The following is a 24,391-nucleotide window of genomic DNA, read 5'->3' as shown; positions in this document are numbered from 1 at the left end:
ACCCATAGCGACCCTGTAGAGGGTTTCCGAGGGTGTAAATCTTTACGGGAGTAGAAAGCCTCATATTTCTCCCGCGGAGTGGCTGGTAGTTTCGAACTGCTGACCTTAAGGTTCGCAGCCCTCACAGCCCGATTCGTAACCACTACGCTACAGAGAGGGTAAGAGTCTTCAAATCAAGTATCAATGCTATCCGCTCTGTGCACAGGGTAGATAAGGACGGGCAACTTAGAAATTGGCAACCTAAAATGGGAGGGGCTATAAAAGCACAAAGTGACTGGCTTACAAGGTTTCAAGAGGGAGCTTAGTTTAAGAATGTGGGGGGAAAGAAAGAGACTTCACTGAATAGCTATCATCTTGTCTAGATGGGGCTGGTGAAAGGAGATGGGGATAAGATTCGAAAGATTCAATAGCAAATAACTGTTATCATGACTAATCGCCACTGTCACACTTGTAAAGGTAGAAGTTTTGTAACAAAAAAAGGGGAGTGGTTAATCTTATAGTCCAGAAACAGAGGACCCTAGGACCATCAAGAGAGGAATGCATAAATAGAATGCGGGACCTTATCCAGAGAAGCAGCAGCGCCAGAGATGGAGGCAGAGATGGGGCCATGGAGAGGGGGCGTGGCTGAGGACTCTAGATTCATCAACTAAGAAGAGAAGGACTGAGAACTGGTGGCCAGGAGCAGACTTGCAGAATGTGCTCTTTGGAGATGTAAATTATTATATATGCCTGAGTGGGTTTTTTTGTTTGTGTGTTTTTTTTAAAAAAGCTAAAGTGGATAGAGAGAAATACTTTTAACTGATGGTATATGGAGGGGATTATAATCAATGGAATGAAACAAGTTATATGAATTGTTGAATGTGAAACTGATGATGTACCCTGTAAACTTTTACTCAATCCACAATAAAAACCTTAAATTAAAAAATAAAAAGATTACAACCTGTCAAAGGCAGAAAACTTGAGAGACACAGAAAAACAAACCAGTCCTATCGAATTCTGGCTCACCTAAGTTTTACTGTATCTACCAGTGAAACGGAGTCCTGGTGTGGCACTGTAGGATAAGCACTGTACTTCTAATCACAAGGTCAGTGGTTCAAACCTACCAACCGCTCCTTGGAAATCTTATGCAGGATCGCTGTGCATCAGAACTGACACGAAGGCATGTAGCAGCAACCAGTGAAACTCGTATAATAAAGGAATGAATGTTTTAAATACATTATCCAAATATACCCCAATATCGTACTTGTTGTTGTTAAGTAACATCGAGTCGGTTCTGACTCATAGGGACCCTGTCATGTTTTCAAGGAGCGGCTGGTGAACATGAACCATCTATCTTGCAGTTCAAATGGACCTTGCAGTCCAGAGCATTAACCCAGAGAGCCACATCAGGACTCCAATATCGTAGTATATACTATGATTATCACATCTACACATTAGAAAAACTAAGGTTCTGAAAGGTTACTAGATTGGGCCATATAACCAGTAAATGAGTAGGGCCAGGAATCTGACTCCAGTTTGTCAGACATTCAATCACTTGCTCTCAACACAACCCACTCCTACTTCCCTACAGCCAACATGGCAGCCTCTGGTGGCATCTACAGGGTGAGGCATGTTGTCTCCCCATACATAACACAGAGCATCTGCAACGAACAATTTCATTTGATTGAGTTCTTACCTTAGACCAGGCTCTGGGCTATGGACTTTACCATTAACATGAAAGAGTAAAACTGAGGCTCACAGAGTTTATGGAACTTGCCCAAGGCTACATGGTCATCAAAGTGAGTGTGGTCAAAATTCAGTCCCTACTCTTAACCCATTATGGTTTAAGTTTTACTTGTTTTTCCTTTTTTATTAAACTACAAAATATACCCAATAAACTGTCTAAAGTGAGCATTCTTAAGTGACCATTTTGATATATGTTCTGTTACCAGCATCATCCAGATCACGAAAGAGAACATTGTCAACCTCCAAAACTACTTTGTGTTCCCCTTTGTTTTTGTTAATACATGCCATAGAGTTGATTCTACCCAGGCAATAACTCTGCCTCTGTCATCCACAATCTAATCCACTTTCTGAGAGAAGCCCAGAAACACTTGAGCACTAAAACTCAGCTGACAGTAGACTTCTCATGGAGCATGCAGGCCAGAAACACCCAACATAAGCCTTTGTACTGAGACAGAGACCTTTCAGCATAAACAAAACGGCCATTTGAGGAGATCTTATTTACCCTTCCTCATACTCCTGGGAGAAAACATCTTTCCCAGTCTCCAGGAGAAAAGACACGGGACAAAGAAAGTCAGCCTTTCTCTTATCCCCTCATTCCTGACCCTCCCCTGCACATCTGGCTTAATTTCGTCTCTCCTGTTGACCCAGACAGTGCTTCTCTGCACTCAGCTTGGCCTGCAATACTTGAGCTTTGCAGTAGTCCACCATGTCCCAAAGGCCAGATGCTCCTGTGCAAGGCACAGACTGCTCTGCCAAAAGAGAAGTGCATGTGGTGCTGCTTCTGCTTCCGCTTGGAAACTGCACACAGGAAGCCTGTTTCTGTGACCTTCTCTTTTGACGCTCACCTAGTATGAGGAAGGCACTTAGACCAGGAGGGATGGGTGTGTGCATGTAGATTATAGATTAGTCTGTAAGGACGTTACCCCAAGATCCAGAACACAAAACAAAGCCTGATTCTGGCCACAGACAAACTGCACCTTTACTTGTCTGTGCATGTAAAACGTGGAGAGGATAGGAAAGCCTGTTGTATCATTATCCAGTCTTTCCTCTGAACACATTGCAGATGAAAAAGACAATGGAACAAAAGCAATTAGAAAATCAAAGATATGGCCAGCTGAAGATGCCACCATGTCATTTCTGGAAGCCACATAGATTTAACTTTACATACTGAAGATTGTAAATTGTGTCTAAGCAACATTACCAGACTAATTTTATAGCGAGGAATAAAAATTTACATAATAATGAAACAGCATTAAAATAAAGTGCAATATGATAGGATGAATGTAAAGCTGATGCTCTCCCATGTAAAACATCACTCAATTCACAATAAAAACTTAAAAAAATAAAAGAAAGCATAATATGACATAAATACCTGCTTGAAGAGAGGAGGTATTTTCTTGTATTTCCCGTGGGCTTAAATCTTCAGACAAATGAAGCTGCTGGATACGGCCTGCTGCATTTGCACTTGACAAGCTCCCAATGGAAGAACGATCGGAAACAAAATTTCTATCTCTGAAAAACAGAAGTTAGTGTATATGCCAATTTATCAATGGTCCTTTAGGGTTACTATTTTCTGTGTCCCATTTAATAAGTCCCTGCCTTCCCTGATTCATAAAGTTTTCTCTTTTTTGTTCCACTTTTCAATCCACCTAGATTTGGTTTTGTGTGTAGTGTGTGGTGTGTGGCTCCACACTATTTATTGGCAAGACTGTTCTTTCCTCAGTGCTCCACATGACATCACTTAAGTGCCTGGACATGTGCCGGTCCATCTGGGGGCCCTCTTCTGTTCCATTAAATTCACTTTATTACATCTATCGTTGATCATTCTGAATTCTATTTTTCCCTGAAATTCCAACCCTTCTTTATTTTATGAAAGTTCTTTTGCATTCTAACTTTGAAAAATGTTCTTACTTTTGCTTTATGCTCTATGTGGCTATCACTTACTCACATATTGAAACCCTGTTTTCTAATGGCCTTATATGTTGTTTTTCAGTCGCTTTTATTACTTTGTCTTCTTCCTCTGCATTATGTGGACTTTCTTCAGGCTTTCACTCTATTTGTCAAATTGGATTTTCTTTCTGATACTTTATCAGTTCTGTGAGTATCATTTAGACCTCATTTTCATTCCTTAGCTCTGCAGTCTCTCTTCATCCCTAATTGTCCTATTCTTTCATATTTAATCTCACTTCACACAGTTAGCATTCTTTTTAATGTCTTTTTACTCAGGACAACATCATCCATAGATTGTTTACCTGTCTTTTACCTATGCTTTGTTCTCTTTTGTTTTACGTAGTTACCATATTTTTTCATTTATTTTTGTGATCTGGCAGCAACTCTATCTGAAATTTTATGTGCCCAAACACAACACAATGTGGATGGACTGTCTTTGGCCTTCCTCCGATGCTATCAGGGTCATACTGTTGTCTTTTCTTCATTGGTCATGGGGACAGTAATGGAGCTGGCATAGAGACAGTCACAATTCGTGACTTTATGTATCAATATAATTAGGCTAAAGTCGTAATCCTAGGGATCATTTCACCCAGACAAGAGTATAAGTCTTTCAGGAACCACTTTGCATTTAAGGTTACAGGTGAATATGCAAGAGCAGGTTTCCTAAGAACTACTGTGCATTAAAAGGACGTCTGGTAGTATAGTGGTTACGAATTGGGCTGCAAACCTTAAGGTTAGCAGCTTGGAACTTACCAGCTGTTCCGCGGGAGAAAGATGAGGCTTTCTGCTCCCATAAAGATTTACAGCCTCGGAAACCCTGGGCAGGGTCACTATGAATCGGAACCGACTCCACGGCACATAACAACAACAACAACCTTGCATCACCGCCTGTTTATACTCAAGACACCAGAAAACCCAGCAACTTCCAAACCCAGTGCAGCTCCTGGAAGCCCAGGGGCAGATTCTGAAAAGCTATTGTTTATCCATCTGGGGTAATACATTCTTCCAGAGCACTAAGACATATTTAACATAGAAAAAGAGTTTACACATATCACCTTCCCAAGGAGGACTTTTCTAACACTGCACCATGGAAAGAAAGTGACTGACTCAGTTGACTTAAATAAACTAACTGCTTTCTATCAGAGATAGTTATGACTTGAGCAAAAAGGAAAACGGGTATCTTGTATTAAATTCAATTCTATGTGTGGGGAAAATGTGGGGTTTGTCTTTGAAGCATTGTTTGATGATTATAGAATTGTACTGTATTACTAAGAAAATGGATGTTTTTTAAGAACAACCCACAGCTGTTGAAATAGATATGTTTGACTATAATAACAGGCCCCATCAACACTGTATAAATCCAAGCAAAAACACCTATAAATCCAATTGAGCTTTTTAATTATTGTGACCAAGGGATAAGCTTGTGATGACAATACTAAAGAGAGATTCATACTTTCAAGTATCTAATATTTTAATGTCAGAGTCATAAAACCAAGTAGAATATCAACAGTCTATAAATGTTTTCCTTTGTTTAGGTAATAACAGAAATCATTAACAAAGTGAATGTTCGTATCTCTACATTCTGTTCTTCGGCTTTGGAATATTTCCTCACAGAAAACGAATTTGGTAACATATAATTTCACAGTATCCTTAAGAGCATAGTACAAAGTCTGAATAAAATTGATTTGATAAAATCTAGTCATATTAAAATTGATAAGTCACTCTATTTTTATTAGTGAACTTTATTTCTATATTCCAGATCATACATGGGATGCCTTTCAAGCAGACATACTGCTTCTAACTCTGATTCAATACCACTGGAACTGAATTACACTCTATAATATTAGGTAGCAAGACTTTCACAAGGGTAGTGTGAAAGGATGTTATTCTTCAATACTTCAATATACCTTAAACTCAAAATATGATAGTTAAATTGTAATATATTTCTTCAAGAGAATTTCAATTTGCCCCTATTTTAATACACCATCCCTTTCCCCATATTCCTGGCTCTAGATGTCTTTGGAATTACACCTTTTAAAGGGAGGTAATAACACCAACTTTAAAGTACTGCAATGAAGTAAAAGTACTGACAGAAATAACAGCAAATTGTAAGTAGCAAATAACATGTTAATCACTTGACTAATGATATTTTCTCTTGTTTCAAATAAGGACTACAGGGATAGGTAAGGTTTTGTGCTAACTTGACTGGGCCAGGATTCTCACTGGTGTGGCATGATAACATCGAATATAACCCCCATGATGTTATGTAATATAATGTAATCAGCTCCATGATGAGATTCCCAGTGAGCAGTCAATCAACTGAAAGAAGTTTCCTCACGGGTGTAGTCTGCTTCCAATATATTGGCCACTCAGGCAAAGCTTGCTTCCTATTTTACTGACTCTTAATCCTGCATCTGGTGGATCATTTGAACCTCCAAGTCTCTGGACTTGAGTCAGCAACCTGCCATCTTACCTGCCAGCTTGGATTAATTCGTCTCTGCAATCAGAAGCCTGCCGCCTGACCTGACCTGCTGAAATCGAGGTCACCAGCTCCTGCAGTTATATGACTCAGGAGCCACCTCCAATCTGACATTTGACCCACAGACTTGCAGCTTGGCAGTCCCTACAACTGTGTGAGCCCTTTTCTTGATATAAATCTCTCTGATGTGGTGCTATAGGATCAGCACCAGACTGTGAGCCACAAGGTTGGCAGCTGAAACCTACCAGCTGCTCCTTGGAAACCCTATATATAGGGTCACTGTGAGTCAGAACAGACTCGAAGGCGCTTAACAACAACTCTATATATATAAGCTTCACTAGTTTTCCTTCTCAAGAGAACCCAGTCTAAGATAACTGTACGTATGCCCCTTTAATGTGGGCTTTTCTCTGTATGCTGTTGTTGTTGTTGTTGTTGTTGTTAATTCGAGTCGGTTCCGACCCATAGCGACCCTGAACAGGGTCTCCAAGCCTGTAAATCTTTACGGGAGCAGAAAGCCTCCTCTTTCTCCCGCGGAGCAGCTGGTAGTGTCAAACTGCTGACTTTGCAGTTCGCAGCCTGATTCGTAACCACTACGCTGGAGTTATATTCACACACACATACATTTTAGAAAATATTAATATCATTATACAGGTTAGCATTCTAATATACAAATACTGATTTAAGGAAAAGCTAGCAAGACAACAGTTAACTGTATCTTCATTCAGCTTACATTTGCAGTCTCTTGACTTATTGCGTGCCTGCAGTATTGGAGACTGTTGAGGCAAAGAAAAAAATACTATGGTTTTCAAGAAATATAAAACATACATGCTCCTGGCATTGATTTAGAGCATGTATAAGTTAATATAAATTATTTGGGGAAACATAAACACCTAAAGAAACTGCAGAGCAGGGGGAATCAAGCTGAGCATGTATCAATCTGCCACCTGATCACAGAAGTTCCCAACCTTCAATAATTAGGGCAAAGTGGGCACATGCCCACTGTGACTCACCCTTGTAAAATATGAAGGATCTGCTTGATGCCTCCCCAAATGCGAATTTCCACACTGGTCTCAGGGTCCTCACACACCTGAACTAGAATCCAGACAACACTCCAGAGTAGTTTCAAGTGGTCAGAGTGGAGCAGACTGAGAAGAACAGGTATCCCCTCATACAGCTTCACCTGTTCTTTCACCTGAGGTTCAGCACAAAGGAGGCGTAGTAACTCAGCAGTTAGTCTAAAAGGATGGGGAGGATAATATTTAGAATCACAACATTCATAGGCTATTGACTTTCCAACTATACTAGAGCTATCAGCATTGCATGAACTATGACTCCCACATTTTCTAAGTCACAGGTCAGCAAACTTTTTTCTGAAAAGGGCCAGATAGTTAACATTGTTGACTTTGTGGTCTTTGTCACAACTACTCAGCTAAAATCTGACCTTGCAGTATGGACTCAGTCATGTTAGCAGTGGTGTTAGATGCTGTCAAATTGGTTCTATGAACAGTGTGAATGAATAAACAACAGATTGAATCACTGCCTGGTCCTACGCCATTCTCTCGATTGTTACGCTTGAGACCATTGCTGCTATGACTGTGTCAATCCATCTTTTTAGGGGTACTACTCTTTTGGATAGATCCTCCATTTTAACAAGCATGATATCCTTCTCCAAGGACTGGTTCCTCCTGATAATATGTCCAAAGAATGAGAGGCAAAGTCTTGTCAGCCTGGCTTCTAAGGAGCATTCTGGCTGCACTTTGTCCAAGACAGTTTTATTCTTCTGGCAGTCCAGAGTGCTTTGAATATTCTTCTTCAACACCACAATTAAAATGCATCCGTTCTCTCCTCAACACCACAATTCAAATGCATCCGTTCTTCTATGATCTTCCTTATTGTCAGATGGACTCAGCCACGCACAATATGTAATCAAATGGGTATGACTGTGTTCCAGTAAAACTTTATTCATAAAATCAGTTTAGCCTGCAAGTTGTAATTTTCTGACTGTTGTTTTAAGTCATATCCTTTTTAGTCTGGTCTAAAAACTCACTAATCAGCAGTTAGGTATCGAGTACATATAATGTACCCAGCACTGTTGTAAAATTTTAAAAAAGATCTTACTCTAGTCATTTGAAATTTATCCTGTGGTTGCAAAAATAAGACATTTATACAAAATGAAAATTAAAAATATTACATACAAATAAAAGTGATAGCAGTATAGGAAAAGTTCAGCTGAACTCTGAAAACTCATGGTGATAAATGTTTCATGGAACTAGGTGTCCAGTCCAAGCACTCTAAGTACTCTCCCTGGTAATAGTCATTTCTAAGCATTTAAACACAACCTTTGCATTGTGATCTCTGACGTAACCTCCAAAACTTCTAGCCACATATATGTCCTAGTGTTCCATCTAAAATGAAAGTCATTATCCTCTTCCCAAAATCTGCTCTTCCCCTGCAATACCTGCTCTTGATTCACAGCACTACAATTTTTTTTTCCATTTCTCCAAACCTGAAGGTTAGAAGACATCCTAGATGTTAATTTTTCTTTCCCCAGTTCATCATTACTAATAAAGACACCTTGGTGGTAATGGCTGTGTGCCATAGAGTTGGATCCAACTCATAGCCACCCTGTATAAGGGAGCAAAAAGCCTTCTCTTTCTCCTGAGGAATGACTGGTAGATTTGAACTGTTGACCTTGTGTTTACCAGATCAGTTCGCAATCCATTATGCTACCAGGACTCCTTCAAGAGGGCTCCTTGTTGTTGTTGTTGTTGTTAAGTGCTATTGAGTTGACTCTGACCCATAGCAACCCTGTATAGGGTTTCTGAGGAGCAGCTGGTGAGCTTGAACCTCCAACCCTGCAGTTCAAATGGCTTTGCAGTCTGGCGCATTAACCCACAGCGCCACACCAGGACTCCTCAAGAGGACTTACTGCCTCCTATTTTCTGGGAAAACCCTGGGAATGGGTTCTCTGATAAACCACTGTTGTTACTGTTAAGTGCTGTCAAGTCAGTTCCGACTCATAGCGATCCTATGTAGGGTTTTCAAGGAGTGGCTGGTGGGTTTGGACTACTGACCTTGTGATTTAGCAGTCCAGCGCTTATCCTATAGCTCCACACCAGGACTCCATGGTGGTGGGGGTGGTTGTGTGCCTCAGAGTCAGTCCTGACTCATAGCAACACTGAATAGGGTTTCCCTGGCTGTAAATCTTCATGGGAGCAGAAAACCTCATCTTTCTCCGGTGGAGAAGTTGGTAGGTTCAAACTGCTGACCCTGTGGTTGGTAGCCCAACTTGCAACCCTCTAAGCTACCAGGACTCCTCTGGTAAACCCTACAGCTAGTTAAACCCACTGTTCTTCCCAGTCCTGTGATCTTGATCATGCGACAAGGCTCTTGGCACATCTACCTCTCCATTAAGTCAATCCCAACTGATAGCAGCCTTATGGGACAGGGAAGAATTGCTCCATGGAATTTCAAAGGCTATAATTTGTGCTGGAGCCAAGCTCCAGGTCTTTTCTCTCATGGAGATCCTGGGTGAGTTCTAACTGTTGTCCTCTCATTCGGATACTGCATCAGAATTCCTCTCCCCAATTTCCCACGACTTCTGTCCCTCCCAAACAATTCTGCTGTATCATTCAGAACCCACTTTCTAGGCTCCTCAACTTCTCAGACTTTCTACATGAAACGTTTATCCTTTCCCTAAGTGGTTCTTATTGTGTGGAGATATTCTCGACCCCACACAAACACTGCTATCAGAATCATCTTTCAAAAAACTTAATCTGATCATACTTAAAATCTTTCTTTGAGTCCCCATCATGTTCATGATATAGTCCACACCCCTTAATTAACTCCTTATTTGACCTAGCTGGTGGTATTTCCCATCCATAAAATGTGGACAATAATACGGTTACTGTGCAGCTCAAATGCATTAACACACCTAAGCATGTAGAGTGAGGCCTGTCATAAAGACAGTGCTAACCAAAAAGTTATCTAGTTTTTTAAACTTATTATTAACTGTCTCATAGTTTCCTGGCAATTTCCCTCCTGAATGCTTTGCTGCACCTGTACCCAACCATGCACATACTTCAAGTATGTATCATTTTCTGCCTCCAGTTAGGACACATTCTATTTCCACTTACTCACTTGTCCTCTGCCTGATAACTCTTCCTCCAGGAGCCCTAGCTGACCACTGGCTCTGACTGGGAGGCACTGCTCCATGCTCCCAGATCTCCCAGTGTTCCCATCAGCCACACCACTTACAGCGCCAAAATGGAATCATTGATTTGCCTGGATGCTCCCCTGCACATCTCTGGATTTCCAGCAACTGGCACAGGGTCAGGCACCTTGAGTTATTGCGGTGACTGAGTCTAGATCACCAAGTCTATAAGTATAGTATGTAAAAGTGAGTACATAAAGCCTGAGTGAGAATCCAAAAGGATTTACTATGAGTCAAATTTCAGGGCCTCTTAAGAAAATTCTAAGTACTCAACTAAATATCAAATGATGCAGGGTACAACTCTACGTAAAAACAACTGAACAACTATCTGACTAAAGTAATTCTTCAGAGTGATATATGATTCCAATAAAAATGAATCTATTTTACATCCTAATTCGGGAGTTGGGGAGGGCAATACACAAAAGGGGGAGGGGATGGAAGAACAAGGTAGATAGGGGAACACGGAGGCAGGTTTGCATGGGCTAAATGGAACAGAGGTAAATATTGATGTGTGCTCAACTGGAAAAACAGGGCTCTGTGATACAGGGATCAAGGCACAGTCTTGAAGAGGGGAAATAATGTTAAGATGTTTGACAACAACAACAAAAGAATCTATGTTATTCTAATTCTTGGGGGCTTTAAAAACAGGGAAAGACAGTACTTATCTCTTCATTTATTTTGTTTATCTTAAATGAAATGTATTTTACAAATCTAATCTTTTGTTCAACAACAACCTAAAATTGTTAAAAATGAGCCACCTTGATTTCTTTAAAAAAAAAAAAAAAAAGAAAAAGGCAGTACATATACAAATGCAATTAACGAAAGTACTTAGAATGTGATCATTGTTGTTGTTAGACTCTCTATAAATCTGTGCCATTAGATTTATATAATTTGACTCTACAGAGGTAATGTAGAACTAAAGACAGATCAATCAATACACCTCTTTGCTCTTTATATAAATGTAAAGAAACTCTTTATAACTTCTTTATATAAACTTAAACTGACAATGAATCCCAAGCTAACTCATGATACTCACTTACCAGAGTAAACAGTATGACATAATAAAAATAGTAAACATTTGTATCAAATAAAAGACATTTTTGTGATGAAATGAGTTCCTTTATGTAGCCTTCTGCCTTAGTACTTTAGAAAAAAAGTTTTAGAGATTTTTCTCCTAAGTCATGAGGAGTGACTTTTGCCATACTCTTCTACCCCAGAGGGTTTGTTACTCTTCCTGGGTAATCTGTGAACAACTTGTTTTGATGCATTTTGTCTGGCCCTGGGCTATAATAGCCTGTCTTATAATATGTGGAGTCCTGGTATGACGCTTTGGGCCAATACGTCAGACTGCAAAGTCATTTTAACTGCAAGATCGGTGGCTCAAGCTCACCAGCAGCTCCTTGGAAACCCTATACAGGGTTGCTATGGATCGGAACTGAATGGACACTTAACAATAACAACAACAACAACATAATTGGTATGCACCTTGTAGGGATTGATTAATAGGTTGTGCAAATGAAGGATCTGTTGCTTTCTATGTAAATGAAGTGTCTGTGGCCTACAGAGATGGGATTGATCAGTTCATGGATCCAGTAGGAAGACCACGCCTTGAAAATGACCAGGAGTTTGTAGATATAAGCATCTAACTCCAAAGAGGCTTTAGAAATAGAAAGAGAAGCAGCAGGAAAAAGCAAAAGGAAGAAAGAAGAGAGGGCAGTCAAGGACTCTCCTAAAAAGCTGTACTGCAGGTCCAGGGCTGTTACACTACAGATAGTGCCCTTCAATCTTTCAAAAGGGGTCCTGCAGCAATCTGGTGCAATAGCTAACAGGGCCCCGGAAGCCTGTCCTCGGGGATCCAAGAGGAGTCTGTAATGCACTAAAGACAGGAGACTTTGCCTATATGTTTTTTTATCTGATCTCAAGTTATACCCTGTGACTCCCTTAATAAACCACTTAATGGCAAGGATGGTCTGTAAGTTTGTTGTGGCCATTACAGAACCCAGAAGAGAAGTATAGAGTGCTACAGAATGGACCCTTGGTGTCAGAATTAGTAAAGAGGTGGTGACTGAAGGGTGGAGGGATGTCTGACCTCTACCTCATGGGAATCAACTTTGAGCTGATCCTGGTTGTTATTCCCCTGAAGTTAGACAGGTACAGATGACACCACTGCACCATTTTCCAATCTTCTTCACCTGCGAGCAGTCCTACCTTTTGGAAAGCAAGTCATATTCATGTAAAATCATCAGCAAGTTTTCTACAATGTTGAGTTCACTTATCTTCTCCCTACATTCTGGACTACAAATTGAAAAACATTAGTAACTAATAAAAACATATTTTACCTAATCCGTTTATTTAATATCCTAGCTCACAGAGCATCTCAAGATGAGACAAATTCAATTCATCCCTATAGGCAGGGCCACATTAAATTCTAACATTTAATAAATGCTATCTGTTATAAATTTAAATGTATTTAATAACAGTATGATGATAACACAATTTCATTTCTCCAAAGAAAATCAGATACTATCCAAACAAAATAAACACAGAAAAATACAAAGATCCATGCATTTGTATAAAAATATATTTAAAGCTCTTTTGTTTAAAACTATCATGCAATCCACAGGGGGAAAGGATTAGCTAAGAATTTTTTCAAAGGCCAAAAATATGTTTAAATGTTTTATATATTATAAATATACATGTAAAAAATTAAAGGTTTTGTTTCCAGAGAAATATTATAATTTTAAAAACAGAAGCAATCGAGGGTCTGATAAAAATGTCAGGTAAAGATTTCCAGGCATGAAGAAAAAGAAAACTTTTAAACTTCTAACTGCCTTTCCAATTTAAGTTTTAAAATGATGGTTTTTCCATCCAGGATTCTTTTTAACCTACTAATTTTATTCCATGTTTACCCTTCACAAATTGTAACGAGTAGGTGGCAAAGTGACAAGAGAAACTGACTAGCTTGTATCCATTCTTCTCACATAAACTGCTATTAAAGCAGCATCGGTAGGAAGTATATTATAAAATACACTTACCTTTCAGCTAAACTAGCCAGTGCTAGGAGAGCACCCAACAGAACATTAGTGTCTCGGGCACCCAGTAAGTTTACTAACGTCTGAAAACGAAGTAAAATAAAATTTAATTATATATGAAATAGAAGCATCTTGAATGGTATATAGACATACTTCACTTATTGTGCTTTGCAAATACTGAGAATTAGTACAAACTGAAGGTTTTTGGCAACCTTAAGTCAAACAAGTCTAGTGGCTCCATTTTTCTAACAGCATGTGCTTACTTCATGTCTCTGTGTCCCATTTTGGTAATTCTTATACTATTCCAAACTTTTCTATAATGCTATTGCACAATTAACAGACTACACAATATAGTGTAAGCATAACTTTTATATGCACTACCCAACCCAACCCAATCCACTCCCATCCAGTTGACACCAACTCTACAGGACACAGTAGAACTACTCCTTGGGGTTTCTATAAATCTTTAAGGAAGTCATTCCTGCACGGTGGCTGGTGGGTCTGAACCACCAACCTTGTGGTTAGCAGCCCAGTGCTTAATCCACTCTGCTACCAGGGAGGACTCTTTCTTTATATGCCCTGGGAATTTTTTTGTAAATCATGTGACTTGCTTTATTGTGATATTCCCTTTCCTGAGGCAGTCTGCAACTGCATCTGCAATACCTCTGAGGTATGCCTATAACACTTCCTTCTAAAGATCAGAGAGGCTTAAACATGAAAGTTTAGTTAACCATTTAAAACATCCAGTTCTTTACAGCAGTGTGTGTCCATCACCTTCTTACTTTAGAATTCTTGCCGCCATGTCCAGCCTGGGTCAAGAAGTCAGAAACCAAACTACATAACCAGACAGTTCTCACATGCCACCCATATTTCCGGATATCCACAGGGCTTTGGAGTCCTGGTGTGGCGCTGTGGGTTAATGCGCCAGACTGCAAAGCTGTTTGAACTGCAAGGGTGGTTCAAGCTCACCAGCTGCTCCTCGGGAACCCTATACAGGGTCGCTATGGGTTGAAATCGACTTGACGGCACTTCACAACAACACAACAACAGGGCTTTGCTCTGCCGCTTCTACATCCTCCCCATGGTGGAGTGAGTGAGAAAAATAATGACACTAAGAATACTCATAGCAAATGGTCACTGAAAACTTATTAGGTGTTCTCGTGATTTCTCAAGAGCTAGGTACTTTCCGAATTATGGAATTACTTTGTGCCAAATGCTGACTCTCTTTTTTTTTGCCAAGCTAAAAAGCAGATTAATATTACGAAGCATTTCCCTCTCAGATTTCTAACTGAAAGGGCATCAATCAGCGCTCCCAGGCATCATAACATGACTTAACTAGAATTTTCTGTGCCCTACTATTTGCCTTCCCTGAATTTCTAGTGTGAATTCAGTTATACTATCCTGGTGTGGCACTGCAGAATAAGCACTGGAATGCTAATCACAAGGTGGCCAGTTCAAACCCACTAACAGCTCCTTGAAAACCCAGAAACCACAGAGTCTCTGTGAGACGGAACCTTATCCACGGCACTTAACAACATTTTCAGAACTCAGAGTCCCTAAAAAGTACACACCCAAACATAATCCAGGCTGGAACTGCAACTTTTTACAGAAATTGTTTTTCTGCTTTATGACTTTTTTCTTTTCATTTTTAACAAAGCTATCATTATCTTTGTTTCCATTATCTCTTCCTTGTTTTCTTTCCCTCACTTTTTGTTTCCCTTCCCCGTCTTATAAAGGAGCTCTGGTAGCGTAGTGGTTAGGAGTCGGGCTGTTAACCTTAAGGTCAGCAGTTGGAAACTACCATACATGCCACGGGAGAATGAGAGATTAGAGATAAGAACACACAAGCCACTTCATAGGAGAAAGATGTGACAGTGTGATTCCAGAAAGATTGGTTTTAATGTTGATTAGTGCCATCCAGTTGGTTCCGACTCATAGTAACCTTGTATAGGGTTTCCAAGAAGTGGCTAATGAGATTGAACTGACTTTGTAATTCAAACCAACCCCGTGGTCCAGTGCTTACGGCCTTGGATACTCTGTGGGGCAGTTCTACTCGGTCCTACAGGACAGCTATGAATCATAATCAAATCAATGGCAATAGGTATATATACATAAACGAGTATACCACACATGTTCACATTGTTGTCCTTGTTAAGTGCCAATGAGTCAGTTTCGACTCATAGCAACCCCATATAGGGTTTCCAAGGAGCAGCTGGTGACTCTGAAGCACCGATTTTTCAGTTAGCAGTCCAGTGATTATCCAACAGCGCCAAAACAGACTCCCCCCCACACATGCTCAATTAATATATATCGTCAGAGTTTTCCAAACATTTCAATTAAGCAATATACTCGTTAAGTGCATTGAGTTGGTTCAACTCATAGCGACCCTGAACAGGGTTTCTGAGAAGTGGCTGATGAACTTGAACCACAGATCTTGTGGTTCAAACCAACTCTGCAGTCCAGCACATTAAACCACAGTGTCATACACACTAGCTTATTAGGTTTTAAATGACATAAGGTATGGAAAGGAGTTTCAGAAGACCATTGTTTACTGTGTCTATATTTAATCCATGAGCCCTCGTATGGCACTGTACGATAAGTTGCTGTTGTTGTGATGTGCTGTGGAGTCGGTTCCGACTCATAGCGACCCTGTACAGCATTTCTAAAGCTGTAAATCTTTACAGGAGCAGAAAGCCTCATCTTTCTTCCGTGGAACAGCTGGTAGTTTCAAACTGCTGACCGTGAGATTAGCAGCCCAATTCATAGCCCCTACGCTACCCAACCCCATCAACCACTCTCAGAACCAACTCAACGGCACACAACAACAACAACAAATAATATTTACTCCTTAGGCTGAATCAACTTGAGGCCCCAGGTATAGGCTGGTAAATATATAAAAGGTTCACAGGTTAGCATGTTTGTGACTTATTAGCACGGGACTTGACCACAATCTGAACCTGGGCCTGTGAATCTCCCTACCACAAAGAGATGAAGGGTTAACTCTTTCATGGGCCACTCACCTTGTGGGCTCCACTTGTAGTGACCCATTCTCTTTGGTCTTTGATAGCAGCCAGTTTTTGAAAAATATCTGTAAAGGAAGAAAATCACTCAATGAGGAATTCAGAGCTGAAAGAGCAATATTCATAGAATCTTATGTCTTAAATACTGGTGGGCAAGCAGAGAAAGGACAAGAGGGACACAAATAACACAAAAGGCACAGAGGGAGAGGGACAGGGTTATTTCTTTAACTCCAAGAATTATCACCTGAAGCACAACTAGCATTTGTTTTAGAATATTATTGCAATCATGAAACATGGAAAGACCCCCAAAATCCAAATATTTCCTTCCTCTTAAAGTTGAACAAGCTCCTTAACATTATCACAAATTCAAAGCAAGATCTTTTCTTCAAAAATCCTCTCTATATTGGCATGGGAAAGACGAAGGTAGTGGAAGACACAGTGAATAGAGTGAATAGAGGTAAATACTATTAACTGACGGTACATGGAAGGGATGCCAATCATTATAATGACACAAAGTGTATGAATTGTTAAATGTGTGGGCCTGTTCTGTAAACCTTTACTCAATTCACAGTAAAAAAAAGTTTTTTGTTTTTTAATTCTCCCTATAAGTATTTTACCATATAAATATGTCAGAAAAGTCAAATGGAGGTTTCAAAAAGTCTTTCTGGTACCCAAGGCTTAACACAGACTAGTTTCTCACTGTACCTAAGAGGGAAGCAGTGTGTTGTCCCTCTAACAAATATAGGAATTCAACCTCTCCACACAGAGATACTAGGCTAGCACTCCAGGATAGCAAGAAACCTGCAGCTTATCAACCGTGGATGGAACACAGAGACAAGACACGTACACAGACCAATGCTTTTACATCATTTCACAGGTGGATTGTTTTTCTTTTCTTTTTTACGATCTGAATAGTACAGATTCTATGGGTAGGTATTATTTTATAGACCCTATTTTATAGACCAATAGTGGACAGCCTGTGGTGTTTTAATAGAAGTCAAAGAAGGTAAAAAGAGCTCTCCCCAAATTTTCTTTTATGGAAGTCTCTCTTGCATTAAATAATGTAAGCTCATGCTTGATAAAGATCATCTTAAACATGAAAACTGAGCTTTTCAAGGTCAGAGTTGTACTCAAATAGCCTTCCTTCTGAGGATATTTTACCACTGAATATAGCAATAATTGGCCTGGATGTTCATCACCATAATTGTGTATATTGTTGTTGTTAGGTGCCATCGAGTCAGTACCAACTCATAGAGACCTTATGCACAACAGAATGAAACACTGCCCCGTCCTGGGTATAGACATATTTTCCTTTTTTCCTGCTGCTTGTTCTAGCCAATCCTTCAGCATGTTGACTGGCCCCTCCCACAGTGCTTACACGTCATGTTGACCAGCTTGTCCACATTGTGCTGCTCATCTCCGTAGCCCAGGTACTCATTAGCCACAATCTCCATGTACTGCAAGAGGGACCAAAGGAACAAGCACGTCAATAGAAGGACACCAAAAATGTACAAGCAGCTGAGGAACAAGATTGTGCACTTCTTCAAATGGGCTGCAGGTGGCGCAACAGATTCACCAAACTAATACTCCGCCTGTTCTACTCCAGGGCTAGGTTGCTGGGTTTCTGGATTCTTTGTCTTCTGTTGCATTCACTGAAGTTGAGGAAAGGAACATCTAAAGATTAAATAAACGCTCAAATGCCCCAAAATGACTTGTGACTCAATACATTTGTGGTGTAATGTTGCATTAAAATATAAGATGTGCACTATACAGAACATACAATTTTAATTCTTCAATGTACCTTTTCAGTAGTTTTATAGCATACTGCATATATTTCACGACCTTTTATACGATAATATTCAAAACTGTATCTAACGAGATATATGCAGAGAATGATAATCAGAATATAATGGTAATAGGATAGCCTGATAACTCTTCCATGTAAATAACTAATTATAATCAGAAGCAGTCTCAGAAAAACACACAACATTTCAGATATTATAATAGAAACTGGACTCTTGCTGTGGCGCTGTAGGATCAACACTGGCCTTGGAACCACAAAGTCGGCAGTTCAAACCCACCACCTTCTCCCTAGAAACCCGTTCCACATGGTTAAGAGTCGGAATTGACGCAACAGCACTTAACAACAACAATAACATAATAAAAACTAAAGTGGATAAGGAAATCCAGTTTACTTAAGAGTTTCCCTTACAATAAAATTTTATGAGACTATTTCATTAATTGAGGTAGACCTCTAACCAATTAATTTGTTTTCTTATAAGTCAAACTAGATAGGTATCAGTTTCTCTAAAATGAGAGTATAAAAAAATAGAGTTAACATTAAATTACCATTAAACTTAATCTTCCATTAATAATTCAGAATGAGCTTACAGGGCCTCAGGGTTACTATGAAAATCATTCTCTGCATGCACTATAGGTTTTAGGAGACTGGGTTGTTCCAACCTAAGGACAAGCCTGGAAGTAGTGTTTTATTGTATTAATAAAACCAAACTTTTGACTGACTTAACATATATATATGTTGTTTTGTTTTTTGTTTCAAAAGTTAGATGCATTTTCATAACCAGTATTTCCCCTTATTATATGGATTGTGCAGTTTTGAGGACATGGGGCTGCCAGCCAATACCTATTTCATTACTAAGGACATGTGACCTTTTATAGCACATTCTCGTTTCAACAGGCTGGGTAAAGTGAGCCCAATTAGGCAGAACAAAAGGTCACAGGTCCTCCCTGCTCTGAGTATCCTGCCTCTTGCTCACACTTATAAACTCCAACTGCTCCTCCCTCCCCTTGGCAAGCAGCATAACATAAGACAGCCATCCTCACGTCAAGCACATATTAATCCTTGCCCAGAGCCATGACACAAAAAGCAAAGACAAGACCAATCATCACAATAGGAATCTTACCTGAGCTAGGTTTTCAATCCCTCCCAAGCTGTGGAGTATTTCCTAATGAAATAAAAACAAGTGAAGACATTTAAGAGATGTCGGTGGAGGGAGGACTCTATTTTACCTGGAGTTCTTGAAGGTTTATATTTATTTCTTGAAGGTCTACATACTAACATCAATAGGTAAAACCTTAATGTTTGTTGTTCATACTATATTTAAGACAAAAACTGTTTATAAAAATGAAAGTTGGGTTCGGAGGAGTCCTGGTGTAGCACTGTGGGTTAATGCGCTGGACTACAAAGTTGGTTTGAACTGCCAGGTTGGAAGTTCAAACTCACCAGCCGCTCCTTGGAAAGCCTATAGAGGGTCGCTATGGGCCAGAACTGGCTCGACAGCACTTAGCAACAACTCAGAACTGCAGCCTACTTCCTAGTCTTCTACTTCCTCAACAAGTCAATAGAAAATGTGGAAGCTGGGAAAAGTTGCTAGCTAGCTATCAGAAGGGAACCCATTTTGCCTAAGTGATAGTGCCAGGTGAAGAGTTCCACACTATCCAACCCCCAGCGCCTTCCTTTGGTGGTGGTGGTGGTTATGTGCCGTGGAGTTGGTTCCAACTCATAGCGACCCTGAATAGGATTTCCAAGACTGTGAAACTTTATGGGAGCAGAAAACCTCATCTTTCTTCCACTGAATGGTTGGTAGCTATGAACTACTGACCTTGAAGTGAGCAGACCGACTGGTAACCACCACAGATCTTTAGAACCTTCTTTGTAGACCTCTGCTATCAAGTCTTCAAAGCAGTTCCTTCCAGTTTGACTTCATACTGTGAATTTGCATTTCCACCCCAGATATACTGCATCAGAATCTATATTTTAACAAGCTATTAGGTATACATAAGAATCATCTGGAGTTGCAAAAGAGTCAATGGGAATTTTGTAAAAAGGTAGATTGATTCCCTATATTCAGTGGAAATGCAAATTCTCAGCAGGGGTTCAAACTGGAAAGCACTGAGTCAAAGCCATATTTGCTACCTAAAGTGTGGGTCACAGACAAAAGCATCAGAATCAACTAAAAGCTGATTAGAAAAGTAGATCTCTGGCCCCACCCAGACCTGCTGAATCACTCTCTGCAGGTCAACATGATCTCCAGGTGATTCATATGTACAATAAAGTTTGAGAAAAAATGCTTTTGTAGTTACAAGGCTGCTTAAAATCCTTAGGCCACTGGTGCTAGTAAACACATACTGTAAACAAATGGAAGGGTAATCATTGCACAATGGCTTTGGATACAGAACTTTAAAACCTACTCTTAATATGAAGACTGGAGCCTCCCTGAAGGAGCTAATCAGGGACTGATGAGAAGGGGTGGGAAGTTGGGGCTGTGAAAAGGATAAGCTTGGGACTCTATTAATAGTAAGTCCTCTCAGGTTATCCACATTGACATTCCACTTACAGGCAAATGTGTTTTCAGGTGGCCTGCTTAATTAAAGCTATATTGACATTTTCCTCCTTTTTTAAAAGGTACACTGGGAAGTTATTTGATATATAAACATTAGCTACCATTTCAATTCTGGGAATTGCATGAGGGATGAGTACAAGCGTGGGGAAAAAAAATCTCATTTTCATGAACTAGCATGGGCAGTTGGGCGAAGGCACAGGTTCTCAAGGCCTAATGCCTTAAGAACTTGCAAACAATGAACACATGTTTAAATTTCCACCCCAGATATGCCAAATCAGAATTTACATTTTAACACGATCTTAAGTATACATACACAAACATACACGGACTCCTAGTTTGACGCTGTAGGATCACAGTATGAAAGGACACTTATAACTCAATTAAAAATAGTTTGTGACTATGGCGCTGTGGGTTACTGTGCCAGACTGCAAAGCCGTTTGAACTGCAAGGTCGATGGTTCAAGCTCACCAGCTGCTCCTTGGAAACCCTATACAGGATCGCTATGGGTCAGAACCGACTCAATGACACTTCACAACAACAACAAACTAATTTTAAGTCTCATCATTGGTATTCACAGTGTTGTTATTAAGTCCTGTTAAGTCAGTTCAACTCATAGCGACCCTGTATAGGGTTTCCAAGGAGCAATTGGTGGTTTTATAGTTCAGTGCTTATCTTAAAACACCACACCAGGACTCCAACGGTGAGCTACTGAAAATCTTATGAATAGCAGTGGAATATTGTCAGATATGGTACCAAAAGTTGAACCCCTCAGGTTGAAAGGCACTCAAAATGAAATTGGGGGAGAGCTGCCTCCTCAAAGTAGTACTTGTTGTTAAGTGCCACTGATTGAGTTCCCACTCTTAAAGAGACTGTTTAGGTTTTTCAATGAGTGGTTGGTGGGTTTGAACTTCCAACCTTGTGGTTAGCAGACCAATGTTTTTACTACAGTGCCACAGCGGGACTCTTCAAGGTAGAAATGACCATAATTACATGAATGGGGGAAAGCTTTCAGGGCACAAATGAAAATGAGAAGAAACAGCTGCAAACATCCATTAACAACTTGAATGTGGATTGTACAAAGCATGAAGCTAGTAAATTTGGAAGCTGTTAAATAATTATCAATACCCTAGGAATTATGGAGCTGAAATGGACTGGTATTAGCCATTCTGAATCACACAATCATATGGCTTTCTATTCTAGGAAAATCAAATTGAAGTGGAATGGCATCGCATTTGTCATCAAAAAGAACATTTCAATATCTATCTTGAAGTACAATGCTGTCTGTGATAAGATAATATCGATACACCTACAAGGAAGACTAGTTAATACCTGCAGTACTTCAAATTTACACAGCAACCACTAAAGCCAATGAGGATGAAATTGAAGAACTCTACTAACTTTTTCAGTCTGAAATTGATCAAACATGCAAACAAGACTAGTGATTGGAATGCAAACGCTGGAAGGAGAGAGGAAGGATCTGATTTGGAAAATCGTCTTTGTGATAGAAATTATGCAGGAATTTACACGATAGAATTTTGCAAGACTAAGGACTTATTCATTGCGTATACCTTTTTTAAACAATACAGAAGGTGACTATATACACAGAACTCACCAAACAGAATACATAGGAATCGAAGCGACCATATCTATAGGAACAGACAGTGGAGAAGCTCAGTATCATCAGCCAAATCAAGGTCAGGGGCTGACTATAGAACAGACTATAAATTGTACATATGCAAATTCAGGCTGAAGCTGAAGAAAATTCAAACAAATCCACAAGAGCCAAAATTAGACTTTCAGTATATTCCACTTGAACTTAGGGACCATCTCAAGAAATATTTGATGCATTAGACACTAATGACCAAAGGCCAGAAAAGTTGTGGGACAGCATCAAGATCATTATACAGGAAGAAAGCAAAAAGTCATTTTAAAAAACAGGAAAAATGGCTTACAAGTTTTCAAGAGGAAGCCTAGTTCCAGAGTCTAGTGCGGGGGAAAAGTTGAATCTCCACTGAGTGGTTTCCAACCTTTCTGGAAAGGGCTGGTGAAAGGAGATGGGGATAAGACTCTTGTGGTTCAGTAGAGAATAATTGCTATTAGGACTGACTGTGAGAGTTGCAAATGTAAAGGTAGACATTTGGTAACAAAAGGGAGGGAGTGGTTGATTTTGCAGTCCAGGAGCGGAGGACCCTGGGACCATCAAAGTAGAAAAGCAGAGTGCAGGACCCTAACCAGAGAAGCAGTGACACCAGAGATGGAGGCAGAGACGATAACGTAGAAAGATGGAATGGCTGGGAACTCTGGACTCAAGGAGGGAGAGGGGCTGTGTGCTGACAGCTGTGGGGCAGGCTTGTGGGGTGTAGCCTTTGGTTGTTTGATGATGCATGGATGGGATTGTAATCATTGCAATGAAATGAAATACAATAGGATGAATGCAAAGTTTCTCCCATGTAAACTATCACTCAATTCACAATAAAAACTTTTTTTAAAAGCCACAGGAAAGAAAGAAAAGACCAAAATGGATGCTAGAAAAGGCTCTAGAACTTGCTTTAGAAGCTAAAATGAATGGAAGACATGAGCAAGTGAAAGAACTGAAAAGAAAATTTCAAAGGGTAGCTCCAGAAGAAAAAGTCAAGTATTAAAATGAAATGTACAAAGACCTGAAGTAAGAAAACCAAAAAGGAAGCTCATGCTCAGCAATTGTCAAGCTTACAGAACTGAAGAAATTATCCAATCCTCAATTTGCAACATTGAACGATTCTATGGGCAAAATATTGAATGATAAGGAAAACATCAAAAGAAGATGGAAGTAATGCACAGAGTTACTGTACTAAAAAGAAATGGTTAACGTTCAACCATGTTAAGAAGCAGTTTATGATCAAGAACCAATAGCAGTGAAGGAAGAATTCAAGCTGCATTGGAAGCATTGATGAAAAGCAAGGCTTCATGAATTGATATAATACAAATTTAAATCTTTCAGCAAAGTGATTCAGCACTGGAGGCACTCATTTGTCTATGTCAGCTACCTGCCAACTGAGTTGTAAGAGATCCATATTTGTACCCATTCCAAAGAGAGGTGACCCAGTGGAATGTGGAAAACACTGAACAATATCATTAATATCACATGCAAGTAATATTTTGCTGAAGATAATTCAAAAATAGTTGCAACTGTACATTGACTGGGAACTTCCAGACATTCAAGCCAGACTCAGAGGGGAATGTGCAAATAAGGATATCACTGCTGATGTCATATGGATCTTGGGAAAATGCACATGATACCAGAAAGGTGCTTACTTGTACTTTATTGACTGTACAAAGGGATCAAAACAAAGTAGGGATGATAACAGGTATTCCAGAACACATAATTGTGCTCATGAGGAACCTGTATATAGACCAGGAAGTAGTTGTTAGAATAGCAGAAGGGAATACAGAATAGTTTAAAATAAGGAAAGGTGTGTTTCAGGGTTGTATCCTTTCATCATACTTGTTCAATCTATATACTGAGCAAATAATCTGTGAAGCTGAAAAAGAATGTGGCATCAGTATTGAAGGAAGTTTCATTAGCAATCTGGGGTATGCAAATGACACAACCTTGCTTGCTGAAAGCA

General features: G+C 39.8%; 1 protein-coding gene across 1 annotated transcript in view; it reads right to left on the bottom strand.

The window, feature by feature from the left end:
- The window catches only part of NEK10 (NIMA-related kinase 10), a 417,902-nt gene that overhangs the window by 341,160 nt on the left and 52,351 nt on the right, over positions 1 to 24,391 (bottom strand). Inside the window, 7 exon segments of the mRNA XM_006851613.1 lie at positions 3,098 to 3,237; positions 7,165 to 7,389; positions 12,576 to 12,662; positions 13,403 to 13,482; positions 16,420 to 16,487; positions 17,798 to 17,876; positions 19,344 to 19,385. Of these exon segments, the coding sequence (XP_006851675.1) occupies positions 3,098 to 3,237; positions 7,165 to 7,389; positions 12,576 to 12,662; positions 13,403 to 13,482; positions 16,420 to 16,487; positions 17,798 to 17,876; positions 19,344 to 19,385 (721 nt within the window).

The sequence above is a fragment of the Chrysochloris asiatica genome, unplaced genomic scaffold, assembly GCF_000296735.1.
Source record: "Chrysochloris asiatica unplaced genomic scaffold, ChrAsi1.0 scaffold00030, whole genome shotgun sequence".
Lineage (NCBI taxonomy): Eukaryota > Metazoa > Chordata > Mammalia > Afrosoricida > Chrysochloridae > Chrysochloris > Chrysochloris asiatica.
Note: the sequence above shows the minus strand (reverse complement) of the source record. Positions and strands in the feature narration are given on the sequence as shown.